Consider the following 13,890-nt stretch of genomic DNA (forward strand, 5'->3'; position numbering starts at 1 on the left):
CACTAGAATTGCTTGGAGACTCATTTCAGATGCTGATGTCCTTTGGTCTACCACTATGAACAATCACTTCAACGATGAGCATATCATTAGAATGGATACTAAACCAAAATGAACCGACTCTTCGTTGTGGAAAGTAATTCTAAAAGAAGTTGCCAACATTCAAAAATATTACAGATGAGAGATTGGAAATGGCAAGCTAATCAGAATTTAGAAAGACAGGTGGATTGATTAAAAGGAAGAAATCCTAATCAGACCTTCTTAGTGCCCAAGCACCCTCATCAATGTCAACCAACTTATCAAGAATATAGGAGAATGGGACATGAGCATCATTAATCTTTGGTTCTCAGAAGAAGATCAAGCTGTTATACAAAGAACCAGCATAAATCCTCAAGAATAAGATTCTATAATCTGGAGCCTAAATGAAAATGGAAAATTCACAGTCAAATCTCTATATGGCAGGAAAATGCATGGAAAATACAAAAATGATACCCAAAACTCAGCTTGGAGTCAGATATGGAAGCTTGACACCTCTCCATCCTTCTATATGTTCATATGGAAATGTACTCATGGGATCCTTCCTACCAATGCTAAAACTGTCAGCATCCTCAGTTATATTGATTCCACTTGCACCATATGCAACAATGCTAAAGAAGACATCACTCATGCTCTTATCTTTTTCCCTTATGCTTCTGAAGTCTGGAGAAATCTCTTTGGTCATCAACATAAAATATTAGCGGTTTCTCTGGTTGGCTAAACACTTGGTTCAATCCCCACAATCTGCAAAACAACTGGATATCGATCTATGTTACTATATATTGGTATATAAGGAAAGCTAGATGTGATTTCGTCTTCAACAAAACCAAGCTCTCTGCTTTTGTAACTGCTAAAACAATCACTCAACACCTTTGCTCCTTTATAACAGAGTCGTGCATAACCAATACTCATATGCTGAATGATCTTTACTACAGAAGAGAGAGAATATAAAGACTAGATAGTAATCACAAACAAAATTTTGGAGTTATCATCAGCATTAGCTACATGAGTTATACCAACATGGAGTTCAGTGTCGATATTATTTCTTATACTAACTTTGCTCTAATTGTCATGAACTATGCAGGCACATGTGTGGGAGCAAGGAACGTCAAAGACAAAATTAATGGAGTCGGAAGAACTAGAAAATGAGCAGAGCTAGCTATTGATTGGGCCAAAGAGATGCAGAGATCCAATGTTGATTTTCAGGCAAAAGATGATACAACTCTAGCAGAAATTCAAGCAATATAACAAATAGAAGTCCAGGAAAGATTTAACCAGGAATACCATCAAACGTCAGATGAAAATTTTGAAGCAGTCTCTTTTGTTCTCGAAAAGTTGATCAAAATAACTAGACAACAAAATTCTGCGGCAGTTGAACTACATAGTTTAGCTTTTAACTCTACTGGTTTAGAGAATTTCAATTGGAAATAACCAATTTTTATGTATTTGCTAAATCGGATTCAATCCGTAGAGATAAACTCTGATATTTTAGACAATTCTAATCTCTTTTAGTCAATGTTCGGCGCTGATAACAACCCAACGGTTGGTCCTGTAATTGCCGAGTAACTGTCCGGCTTGGACGATTATCTCGTTTTCTTATAAAATAAAATAAAAAAAGTAAACGGATTTTTTATAAGGAAATTAAAATGCCCATGGAAACATGCACTTGCCCAAGAAGGCGTGAGCAAAGTCTTGAACTCCTTGGATGGATAAGCTAAAGAGACATAACTTAGATCGACTTCTATATGAAGGTAAAAATAAATATAGAGTATATGTGCAGGAAACAGAGAATAAATATAGAGTGTATGTGAAGGAATCTCATCTTACTCACCATCTTGTCCAATCGTACACCTCAATGAAGCATCCAAAAAACTGTCAGAGAAAAAAAAAACTTATCTTTCACTCCCACATTTTAAAGCTTCCATCTTCCTTTTTATCTCTTCCTTTTTTACAACTATCATCCCTTCTTTTTTTCTTTCTTCTCCAGTGTTTTTATCACTCATTCAATTCATCAACTCATCTCTGTTTTCTCTTCCATTCTCTCTGCAACTCTCTTACTCTGGTTTTTCTCTGTTCTTTTTGTCCCACCCCATGTAAAAATGGAAGAAGTAGCTCAAGCCCCACCTTCCATGACTGCTCGTTTCACTGACTGGTAATCTTCATTCCCACCCGGGCCACCCCCTCTCTCTCTAAACATCATATTCATGGATTATGAAACATGGGTTTTGATTCTTTGAATGATTTAGTTTCTGGGTTTCTTTTTGTTTTTTGTTTGAAGGTTCAATGGAAGGAGAGAAATCAATTTTAAGATCACCACCACCACTACCACCAGCAGCAACAAACACAAAAGCTTTACTTCAACTTGATCTAGAACTAGGACCAAGACTGATGACAAATGGAAAATCATCAGTATTTACTTTTCTTCAGTTACAAGAGTTTGAACATCAAGCTCTAATCTATAAACACATGGCTGCTGGTGTACCTGTGCCATTTCATCTTGTTGTTCCCATTTGGAAAAGTCTTGCTTCTTCTTTTGGTTCTCTTCATTCTGGTCTTTACCCTAGCTGTAAGTAGTACTACTTACAACTTCTTCTTGATTTGATTGTTTTACTGAATCTTGAAATGGGTTTTCTTTTGGTGTTTTGATTTTGATTTCTGCAGTTATGGGTTGCAAAGGGATATACTTTGATTACAAAAACAGTATGGAACCTGAACCAGGAAGATGTAGAAGAACAGATGGTAAGAAATGGAGATGTTCTAAAGATGTTGTCCCAGAACAGAAGTATTGTGAGAGACATATGCATAGAGGTCGTAATCGTTCAAGAAAGCCTGTGGAAATTCCTTATCAAAATGCTGCTTCATCTTCATCTTCTACTGCTAATGCTGCAAATGGAAACACGGGTCTTTCAATTTCAATCCCACTTCAACTCATGGCAAACAACAGCAGTTGCACCACCACTTCAACGTCTAACAATAACACCACCACCACCACTGCTGCTACTGCCACTGGATTGGATTTCTCACCAAAAAGTGTTCTTCAAAATGGTGGTAATAACTCTAAAAATGAATCATGAATTTAGATTGCAGATGTTTTTAGATTTGATTTAGTGGTTGGTTGTATGGGGAGTAGTTAATGGTTGATTTGAGATGTTGTTTCAAAGAAGAGAGACAAGAGTTTTAGTTGTTGTTTGGTGAGGGGGTATAATGCAATTTGGCTCCACCACCACCACAACTATCTTTGCCATAAAGAGATTTTCTAATACTTTGATTGTCTTTTGTAAATCCTTTTTTATTTGATTGACACAGCTTATAACTTTCTGATCCAAACCCCATACATTGCAGTTGATTTCCTAGATAGCCTCTGAAGAATGGAAGCCATGTCCATAGTTTGACCCTTGTGTTTAGAGACGAGCACTGACTACAAATTCAAGTGTTCAACCAATTGTTAATGTTGGGTGCAATAGTTAAAATAAAGAAAAAAAATCAAATAATCAAAAGTTATCGGTACGACGAAACGAACGAGTTTCTCATATCTCCACAACAGCAACAAGTCAAAACTTTGGAAAAACAGAGTGAGTCACATGTTCAACACGTTGCCCTTAAGACATTAGCGTCCGGCTACACTCAAGAGTGATGTTATATCCCTCACAGGACGGATATCTCCAGGATAAAACACCCTACTACACCTACTACTAGCATATGTAGTAGATGCTCAATTTGAGCTTGGCAACTCCGAAAAAACCGTTAAGGAAAATCGCGAACTCTTAAGAAACGCTATAAAATATTTTCCCTTAAGGATCCCTCTAAAATATAGAGCAACCCTTTTCCCATAGATTTTACAAAAGTAGTGAATTTCTTTATATAATTGACAAATACAACTTAAGAAGAAAAACTCCCCGATGTGGGACTAAAAGGTTTATATAGTTTCTTAAAACTATTAAAAATTGGAAACTCCACGATGTGGGACTAAAAAGTTTCATTCACAAAATAAAACAATAAATTATAATTTTTTATTAAAACTTTATTAAATTATTTTTTTATTAATCGTTTCCAACAATCCCCCACATGAATGAAAACTCAATAAAACATGAAAACACAGATAGATCTTCGTAAATCAACATCCCAACCTCACGATCCAAACAGACTGATCGTGCAAGTGTTGAAATCATACTAGTCATTTTTACGTCCTCTCCCTCACACAAAAGTGTGTTGACCCCAGGGTCATACTATGGATTGCATAAATCATAATAGTATTGAGAGCTTTCATCTTTAGTTCTCACATGGTGAGACTATAGGTATCTTTCACCAAAGTGAAAAAGCATGAACTGGTGAACCCTTAGTGACCTTTAGGTCCTAAGTTCCAGTAATACCAAAACCATCAAAACGAAAATCACATAAAAAACGCTGGAAATACCATTTTAGGCAGAGGTGTCCATGAGGTCTTGAACCTTTGCTTAGTGAGATATTACCGGAATTACTTGCTAGAGATAGTGAACTATGTCTTGAACTGCTAGCATTTGATGTAATTCGTGATAACAACCACGGGTGATATCTCCAAGATTGCTGCCAAGCTCGTGTCGTTTTGTCCAATTTGGCCCTGGACATATCCTGTTTCTCAGAATGTTCTAGAGAATCAAAGCTCATATTCTCATAGGAAGCGGCCCACTTCCTCATTCAGATAGGTGAGTTTCCATAAAGAGTGTTACTGCTACACCCCACTTCAATCTTAAATTGAAACTATAGAGCTCATTAAGACTTCTTAAAAGTCATCCTTCACATGCAGTCACACTATCACGTCTACACCATAGGGAAGGGACAGAGAATAAAACTCTCTGATAGTGTTTACCTTTACCCACCACAAATTAGTTGTCTCATTCGAAACTTTGATCTTGGGATCTCCAGTCAGCAAGGTTGAGTATCCTTCATGGAAAGTTTAATTTATGAGTTTAAGCCCCTTCCCCCTCGATGCATTTCTAACTATCTCTTGGGATAAACCTTTCGTCAAAGATTGCGCGATATTCTCCTTGGACTTTATCCAATCAATGGAAATAATGTCGATTGAGATTAGTTATTTTCAGCTTTAGCTATTATATCTTGGCTAACACAATGTATAGATATAGCTGGCATAGGCCTATGCCAGAGAGGAATGTCTTCTGAAAAACATCTTAGGCACTCGGCCCCCTCTCGTGCTTTATCTAACTCAATACTCTCAGATTCCATAATGAATTGAGCAATATATGTTTGTTTGTAAATCTTCCAAAAACAAACCCTGATGCTAGAGTGAAACATATCCACTCGTAGACTTAGACTCCTCTGAGTCAACTATCCAGTTTACATCACAAAGTCCTCAAGGACAACAAGATACCTTTGATAAATCAAATAAAAAGTAATAGAGTATTTTAGGTACCATAATACTCTACTCAATGCATCTGAATGCTATTGCTCTGGACTATAATTACATCTACTTAACTTACTCACAATATAGGCAATGTCTTGACTCTTACAGTTCATTAAATTCATCAGACATCCTATAACTCTTGAGTATTCAAGTTAAGATACTCCATTACCCTTTTTTCTCGAGTCTACAAGAATAATCGTACGGAGTACAAGAAGGCTTACAATCACACTGATTGTATCTCTTAATCACAAATTCAAAATAATGAGAATGATTAAGACTACATATGTTAGATTATTTTCTAATCCTCATCCCTAAGATTACATCAACAGGGCCTAAGTCTTTCAAGTCAACGTTTCATTCAGCGCATGTTTTTAGTGGAATTAATCACATCTATGTTTGTATCAAGTATAAGCATATCATCAACATACAAGCACACAATCACACAGGCATCCTTAACAAGTTACTTGTAAATATACTTGTCAGATTCATTAACTTAAATCCACTACACATTATCACATGATCAAATTTTCCATGTCACTGTTTACGTGCTTATTTTATAAACCATACAAAATTTTGTTCAACCTACAAACTTTGTCATCATAACCTTTCACTACAAAGTCCTCAGGTTGGTCTATGTAAATTTCTTTATCTAATTCACGATTTTAGAAAAGTTGTCTTAACATCCATCTGATGTATCTCTAATTTGTTTATGACAACAATAACAATTAGCATCTCAACGTAAGTAAATCTCGTCACATGTGAATAAGAATCAAGGAAATATACACCTTATTTTAGTTTATAGCCTTTAGCTACCAACTTAGCCTAATATTTTTCTACAGTTCCATATACCTAATGTTTCCTCTTAAAGACTCATTTACATCTCATGGTCTTACTCTCTGGAGGTAAACTATAAACCTCCCAAGTCAGGTTCCGACGGACTGAGACCATTTCACTAAATGAAGCTTCTTACCAGAATGGGGTTTCAGTAGATATCAAGGCTTCTTTACAAGTCCAGGGCTTAGACTAAGCTAGGCATGTTATGAAGTCGGCTTCATAAGAAGTCTCAAGTCTAATTGTTTTACTTCTCTTAGGCTCAACCTTAACTTCATCTTCCTTTAAGATAAGTTCTGACTATTTGAAAATAAATCTAGGGGATCAACAACACATCTCTAATGAGGTACAGGTTTAAGAATAAACATGTTCAAAGAACTCAGCATCCCTAGATTATGTAATAGTATTCACAACAAAGTCAGAAAAATCACACCAAAGTATGAAAAATCAGAACACACAACCAAAAATCTATATGTAGAAGTATACTCAGCATACCTTATATGAAGACACAATCACATTTTTGGTTTCTATCTAGTTCTTCTAGGAAGAGGAATGACAATCTTAGTCAAACACCCCCACACTTTGACATATTCATAAGAAGGTCATCTACCTTTCCATAAATCATATGGAGTTTCATCTGATCCTTAAGGGTACTATATTCAGGATATACTAGTTAAGAGGACTCCTCCCCCACAAGACCGCAGGTAATCCTGAACTAATCAACATGGTAATTAATCTCCTTAAGGATACAATTAATATGTTCAAGGCTTCTAATTGGTTTCACTTCAAGTTTATACATCTTAAGGCTTCTAAGGCATCATCCTTATCCCTAAGCAATTACAAGACAGTACCTCGTACAATCATCTACGGAAGTTATAAACCATCTTTTACCACAGTGATTTTGGTTGAACTCATGTCATAGGCCTAACTGAATTAATTCTAAAGGCTTAGAATTACTGAACATTTGTGCTAAAAGGTTTTAAGCAATTTGATTCTTCACAGATTTCACTTTTGTGTTCAAAGTCCAAACTAAATTTGGGTACGCAGCCTATGCTATCCAGTTAAGCATTGACTTATAAGTTTACGGTTACAAGCTTACCACATAAAAATCAATCACATAAAAAAGCACAAGAATCAACTATGTTCACATCATCAGTTTTTTCCGTTAAGCTTATATAGACCCAAAGTCCTATAACTCTTGCTTAAAAAATAACTGCCTTGTTACAACAAGTTTTCCAGAAAAAATTAAGATCTTAAATCTTTTTCCATCTACAATAGAACAAGATACAAGATTCTTGCATATGCTTGGAACATGAAAACTTCATTCAATGTGAGAGTATTACAGATATGAGCTTCTGCTCGACCTTTTCCTTTTATGCAACCTCTATTGCAGATGAGTTACTCAAAAAGAGTTTCTCGACATCCCCTATCCTCTGATAGGAGGTGAACAGGTTTCTGTTTCAACAAACATTCCTGGTGGCTCCAGAGTCCACCTTCTGGTCTCTCACATTGGTTGTTAAAATAACTTCCGACATCATGTCAATGAACTCGTTGTAATTTGTTTCAACTAAATTAGCATTAACTTTCTACTTATTAAGGTTTTATGTTGTCTACACTTTACTACTGTATGGCCCGGAATTTTACAAACATAACAATCACCCTTAATTAAAGTAACGCCGAATTCAGTTTTACAAAACATACGTTTCTTATGAAGACTACGGTTAGAATTGTGTTTGATATTCCCGCCTTTGTCAGCTTTGGAAGACTTGTGTTCATCCACATGCACCTGGTAGCCATGTTCCTTTTCAATTTCATGTCACAATCTTCGTTTATACTCTGACCACGGACACGGTAATTTCCCAATCACCTAATACACCACATCTCACAAACCTTAGTTCCGAAACGGAAGATAAAATATGAGTTTTGAAGATAATATCTAGATTTACAAACTTCGTTTGAACCACCATATCAAAAAACTCATGATTACCCCATAAAAAATACTTTAGTTAACAACAAAAGTTTGCCCGTCAGAATTTTTCAGGAACATTTGTTTGTTTTGTAAAATATCAAAAAAAAAATACTTACAACTCCAAAAATTCTGAAATTTTACGTGGGTAACTATCAGGATGTCTACTACGTTGTGTCAAAAGGGTTCATCGAAATTCCTTCTAGGTTAAGAGATAATCTCGAAACTCTACAGCCGACCAAAAAATTCGTTTTTGTTTTTCACTCCACAATTAACATCCATGATTCACAAACCAACTGATCATTTTTTTTATTATTACACATATTAATGTCTTAAGATTGTTGGGTGCAATAGTTAAAATAAAGAAAAAATCAAATAAGCAAAAGTTATTGATACTTATCTCCTTTATAATGGAATTGATCGATTGACGAAACGAACGAGCTTCTCATATCTCCACAACAGCAACAAGGCAAAACTTTGGAAAAACAGAGTGAGTCACGTCCGGCTACACTCAAGAGTGATGCTATAGCCCTCACAGGACGGATATCTCCAGGATAAAACACCCTACTACACCTACTACTAGCATATGTAGTAGATGCTCAACTTGAGCTTGGCAATTCCGAAAAAACCGTTAAGGAAAATCGCGAACTCTTAAGAAACGCTATAAAATATTTTCCCTTAGGGGTCCCTCTAAAATATAAAGCAACCCCTTTCCCATAGATTTTACAAAAGTAGTGAATTTCTTTATATAATTGACAAATACAACTTAAGAAGAAAAACTCCCCGATGTGGGACTAAAAGGTTTATATAGTTTCTTAAAACTATTAAAAATTGGAAACTCCACGATGTGGGACTAAAAAGTTTCATTCACGAAACAAAACAATAAATTATAATTTTTTATTAAAACTTTAAAAAATTATTTTTTTATTAATCATTTTCCAACAGTTAATTGCAAAATCTACTCTACCATAAAATTACAACATCCTGACTGACTTGAAAGATGATAATGCCTGAAAAGATTGTAAGGATAGGCAACAACTTGATAAAGAAATTCTTGCTAGTTCCCAAAGATTTCATCATCTCCATGGTAGTTTGCTCGGATGAACCCAAAGCCTTGACTGTCTGATTGAGAGACGTAAGAAATGATCTCTGGAATGAGAAGAATAACAACCACTTCGGAGAAATAAAGAATAAAAGTATAAGTATAGACCCAACACAGCAATTACGTGGTTCGGCTATGGCTAGCCTACATCCACGGGAGAAGATGATTACTTTTTCTTATTATCATCAAGGGAGGTTTACAAGGGTTTATATAGCAGCATTACAGTATATCTGTCTCTAGAAAGTGTACAAAAAGATAATATATGCAGTGTATATTCTTACTGCAAGTATCGATACATCTTCAAAAGTGCAATAAGATCTGCTTGTAATTCCAACTGTGCCTAATGAACCCAGCAACAGCTTCACTTCAGTTATTTTGTCACACTCACAACCAAAAGCAAAATGCGAGAACAATCTTTGCAATAATCTTCGCCTTGTTCTAATTTCTCACACATCTTCAGAAGTGCAATAAGATCTGCTTGTAATTCCAACTGTGCCTAATGAAACCCAGCAACAGCTTCAGAACTGCAATAAAAACTGAAAATTGAGAACTTTGAATCTGATAGCAAATTCCAGACCGCTTAACTCACTGGATATGCCAGCTGACCAAATACTAAGTGCATTTGAGGATCCAAATCATGTTTACGAATTTCATACCCATTGAGTAACAAGTCTCACAGCATACCATTGTTTCTGCAAGGATAAGTGCATTTGAGGAAAAAATGCAAACCATTCTATTCTTTAGAAAATTCACATCTACTTTTGAGTAACAGGGTTTCATGGCATAGCATTGTTTTTGCAAGAATAAGTGCATTTAAAGGAAAAGAAGCATACCATATTCTTTTGATTCTCATTTTGTGTGCAACTCGAGAATATTATTGGCATTACTATGGGATCTATTAACTACAGTGATGGATAATAAAAACAGCTTACCTCATATATAACAGAAGAATGTGTTCAATTCATTGTAAACCTCCCCATATATACTCAACAGATGTGATCAGAATGAGCAAACGTCTCCAGATGCAGGTTTGGCCAATTCAGATCTCCCATGCTGCAGAGATGATACAATTCACAAAAACAAATAAGCCAAAGAAGAAGCTGATCCCAACTTTCTATAAATGAAATCACCAAAAAAGCTAATATCAAGTTTCTATAAATCAACCAGTACCTGAGCTATGCATAGAACTCTTGAAGTGTAGTTCATCACATAACTCAACGGATGCGATTGAAATGAGAAAATGGCTCTGGGTTAGCTTTGGGTGCAGGTTTAGCCAATTCAGGTGTCCCAAAAACATTCCAAAATCTTAGAGTTTCATCCCCTGCTGCAGATGCTACAGTACAGCCATCCGGACTCTACAAACAATTAACAAAAACAAAATTAGCAATAGTTAAGGGAAGGGAAAAATAAACTAACAAGATTTCAAATCAATCAGTACCTGAGCCATGTATAGAACTCTTGAAGAGTGACCAGTAAGCTCAGCAATCTTAACCATTGATGGATATTTCCAAAGGGTCAATTGGTTTTGAGTAAATCCATGAGAGCTCAAAAGTTCTCTCTCATTTTTGTTCCACAGCAAAGAACAAACTTGGGATCCAGTATCCACAGAATTCAAGCAAGCTCCAGTGTGGGTGTTCCAGAATTTAATACATCTATCGCCTCCACCACCACCAGAAGCAAGTAAATTAGCCTGGAATGGACACCAAGCAAGGGCTTTTATGGCAGCAGTGTGGTCTTCTAGTCTGTGAAGCCATTGAGTAGGAGAGTTTGAAGAAGCAACTGATCTATCCCAAATATGAAGAAGGTTGTCATTCCCACCACTTGCTAATTGTTGTCCTGATGCAGACCATTTCAATCCACACACTTCTTGATGATGTCCTCTGTATGTTTCTACAATGTGGTTTCTGATTCTGACATCATTGTTAACAATCAAACCGTCCATTCCTCCTGTTGACAGGACATGGTTGTTCCAATCCATAGCACCAACTCGAGATTCATGACCACCTCGTAGAGTTCTCAGTTGTTTGTTCGATGTAGAATCCCAGAGTTGAACTTCAGAACTGTTCAATCCAACAGCAATATGACGACCATCAGGAGCCCAGCTGACACTAGTAATAGGGCCTGTATCTTCATCGACGGTCATGAGCTCAGAGGTGGATGAATCGGTGGCGTCCCACAAGTACACGGTGTTTCCAAGAGCTATTGCAAGGACATTGCTGCTTCCCCAGTCAAGTAAATTCAAGTAGTAATCATCAATGATCTCTGGGGCATCCAATGTCCTCTCTGAAGTCTGTAAAATTGATCAAACATAAACTAGCCTGAGAACCAACTGGAGAATCAATGTAATCAGAAACAACCAAAAGTCTTGAAACTGAAGAATCAAATGAAATGAAGAAGAAACTCACTTGGGGAATGGATCTTCGGGGCTTTGCTGGTTTTGCTTGTTGAACTGATGAAGTTTCAGGGAACAGCGACTCTGCAGGTGTAGGTGGCTTGTTCTTGAACGCCAGAATTCTGGTTCTGTTGATGTTCAAAGCCTCTGCAAGCTGCTTCCTGTAAGCCTCTTTCGCTGGAGAACTTGAAACTGGATTTTCCTTACCTTTCTTTGCTTCCATTAGCATGTAGAGTGCATAGTCGAAATCCATTGCAGATCTGTTAGGGATAAATCTATCCAACTGCGATTTTCAATAGAGAAACCAGATCAGATCTATGCTTCAAACGTAATAAATCAAGTAAACAAGAAAAATTAACTAATCAGTATTGGCAATTCCAAATACGACTCCCATCTCGAAACCCATAAAAACCCCCAGTTTTTAGATTTTCATACTCCTATCAGAGAATCTAACAAAAACCCAGGAAGCTCGATAACTGATTAAAACTGATAAGATACGAAGAAATCTCAAATTTTGACAAAACCCAGAAATCCCCAAAATGAAATTCATAAGAAAGGTAAACTAATCAGTATTAGCAACTCCAGAAACTATTGAGGCAACCATCTACAAACCCACACAAACAAAAGTTTCAAAATTTAATTTTTCTATGAGAGAATCTAATACCAACACAAAAAGATCCATAATCAAATCCGATGGAAACCCTAATTCCTAACAATTAAAGAACCCCCAAATTCAAATTAATTCAGGAAACCAATGTGGGGGGTAAATTAGAATCTCAAAACCCTAGATTACAATCATAGGATGAAGATGGGGGTAGATAAACAAGAACTTACATTTTCATTGGAGTTTCTTCTGTGAAGAACAGCATGGTCTTGCAATGGATTTCTAGACTGAGACTTGTTCAACATACCGAAAGATCCTCCTGAATCCATTCTATCAAAAAAAAAACAAAAACAGAGAAACAAATACAAATACAAATCCTGCAAAAATAGAACAATAGATCAACCAAAAAAAAAACAATTGAAACAGTATATGATTAACAGATTATTATGTATGATTAGCGAATGAGAAATCAGATCTTAGAGCTTTCGTTTCAGAGTGTAGTAGAGCGAGAGATAGAGAGAGAAAGAGAGAGTTGTGAAGAGATGTAGGGTATGTGATTGATTACTTATAGTGCTTTTCAAATCTGTTGACGGCTATATTATGTTGTTGGTGAAATAGCCGTTGGATTTTGATTGGACAAAAGTGCCCCTGGAAGCGATTAGGTTAAAGCAAAGTTTAAGAAACGGCCGTGAATATACACAGTGGTGATTCTTCAACTCGTGGCGGATCGGTGCATATTCTGGCAAGACGCGTTAACTCGTGGCTTAGAATGCTATGGGGTCAAAGTTCCAAAGTTTACCAGGGTGTTAGTCATCGAGGGAGTTGGGGGAGTTGGGTGTAGTTGTGTTTTTTCCCGTTAGTCGTGAGGGAGTTCGAGGGAGTCTCTCAAAATCCCCGTTAGTCGTGGGAAAGTTTAGAAGAGTCTCCCAAACTCCCTAAAAAACCCCGTTAGTCGTGGGGGAGTTTGAAAGAAACTCTTAAACTCCCTGTTAGTGGTAAAAATTAGAATGATAGGTAGTTTGTTTTTTTGGGGAGTTCTAGGGAGTTTATAGTGTATTTTTGCCTCACTCCAAATCTCTCAAAAAAGTAGAGATTTTGGGAGAGTCTCTCAAACTCCCTACACTCAACACACCAAACTCTCTCAAACTCCCTATACTCTCTAACACTCCCTCAAAATCCCCAAGATTCAAAATACATCAAACTCCCTCCAACTCACTCGTGGACTAACCCCCTGTACGTTTTTTTTTTTTAAATAAGAAAAGAGAAGTCCTAGACTCACCAATTTTTCTTGCGAAGACTTCCGAGAAGTAATCATGCTGCAGTTGTTTAAGGATTCTAGCATTGGGATTATAAGGATGTAAAGTGGGACATGGTATCTGTATCTGTATGTAAGATTCTCGGTAGCTACTTTTCGGTAAACCTAGAGTTTTCGATAAGAAAAATCTTATGAATAGAGAAGAAGGTACAAAGTAGAGATTAACAAATCAGCTAATTTGAATCTCAATCAAGATGAGTTTTCAATTCGATGTTGATTGAACTTGGATAACGTTATAGTTGATGGAAT

General features: G+C 36.5%; 2 protein-coding genes across 2 annotated transcripts; one reads left to right on the forward strand and one right to left on the reverse strand.

Annotated features, from left to right (window-relative positions):
* Positions 1 to 1,867: 1,867 nt before the first annotated feature.
* LOC113306684 (growth-regulating factor 10-like) lies at positions 1,868 to 3,325 on the forward strand. The gene is made up of 3 exons (XM_026555594.1): positions 1,868 to 2,185; positions 2,312 to 2,599; positions 2,695 to 3,325. The coding sequence occupies exons 2-3, from the start codon at positions 2,317 to 2,319 to the stop codon at positions 3,105 to 3,107; spliced, it is 696 nt and encodes a 231-aa protein (XP_026411379.1). The 5' UTR covers positions 1,868 to 2,185; positions 2,312 to 2,316; the 3' UTR covers positions 3,108 to 3,325.
* A 6,125-nt stretch (positions 3,326 to 9,450) lies between these two features.
* Positions 9,451 to 12,853, reverse strand: LOC113304778 (cell division cycle 20.2, cofactor of APC complex-like). Its single transcript, XM_026553915.1, has 6 exons — positions 12,557 to 12,853; positions 11,736 to 12,005; positions 10,769 to 11,620; positions 10,501 to 10,685; positions 10,263 to 10,383; positions 9,451 to 9,854 (listed from the first exon to the last, which is right to left on the reverse strand). Exons 1-4 carry the CDS (start codon positions 12,653 to 12,655, stop codon positions 10,545 to 10,547), a joined length of 1,362 nt encoding a protein of 453 aa, XP_026409700.1. The 5' UTR covers positions 12,656 to 12,853; the 3' UTR covers positions 9,451 to 9,854; positions 10,263 to 10,383; positions 10,501 to 10,544.
* Between the last annotated feature and the right edge of the window lie 1,037 nt (positions 12,854 to 13,890).

This window comes from Papaver somniferum, chromosome 8, assembly GCF_003573695.1.
Source record: "Papaver somniferum cultivar HN1 chromosome 8, ASM357369v1, whole genome shotgun sequence".
Taxonomy (NCBI): Eukaryota; Viridiplantae; Streptophyta; class Magnoliopsida; order Ranunculales; family Papaveraceae; genus Papaver; species Papaver somniferum.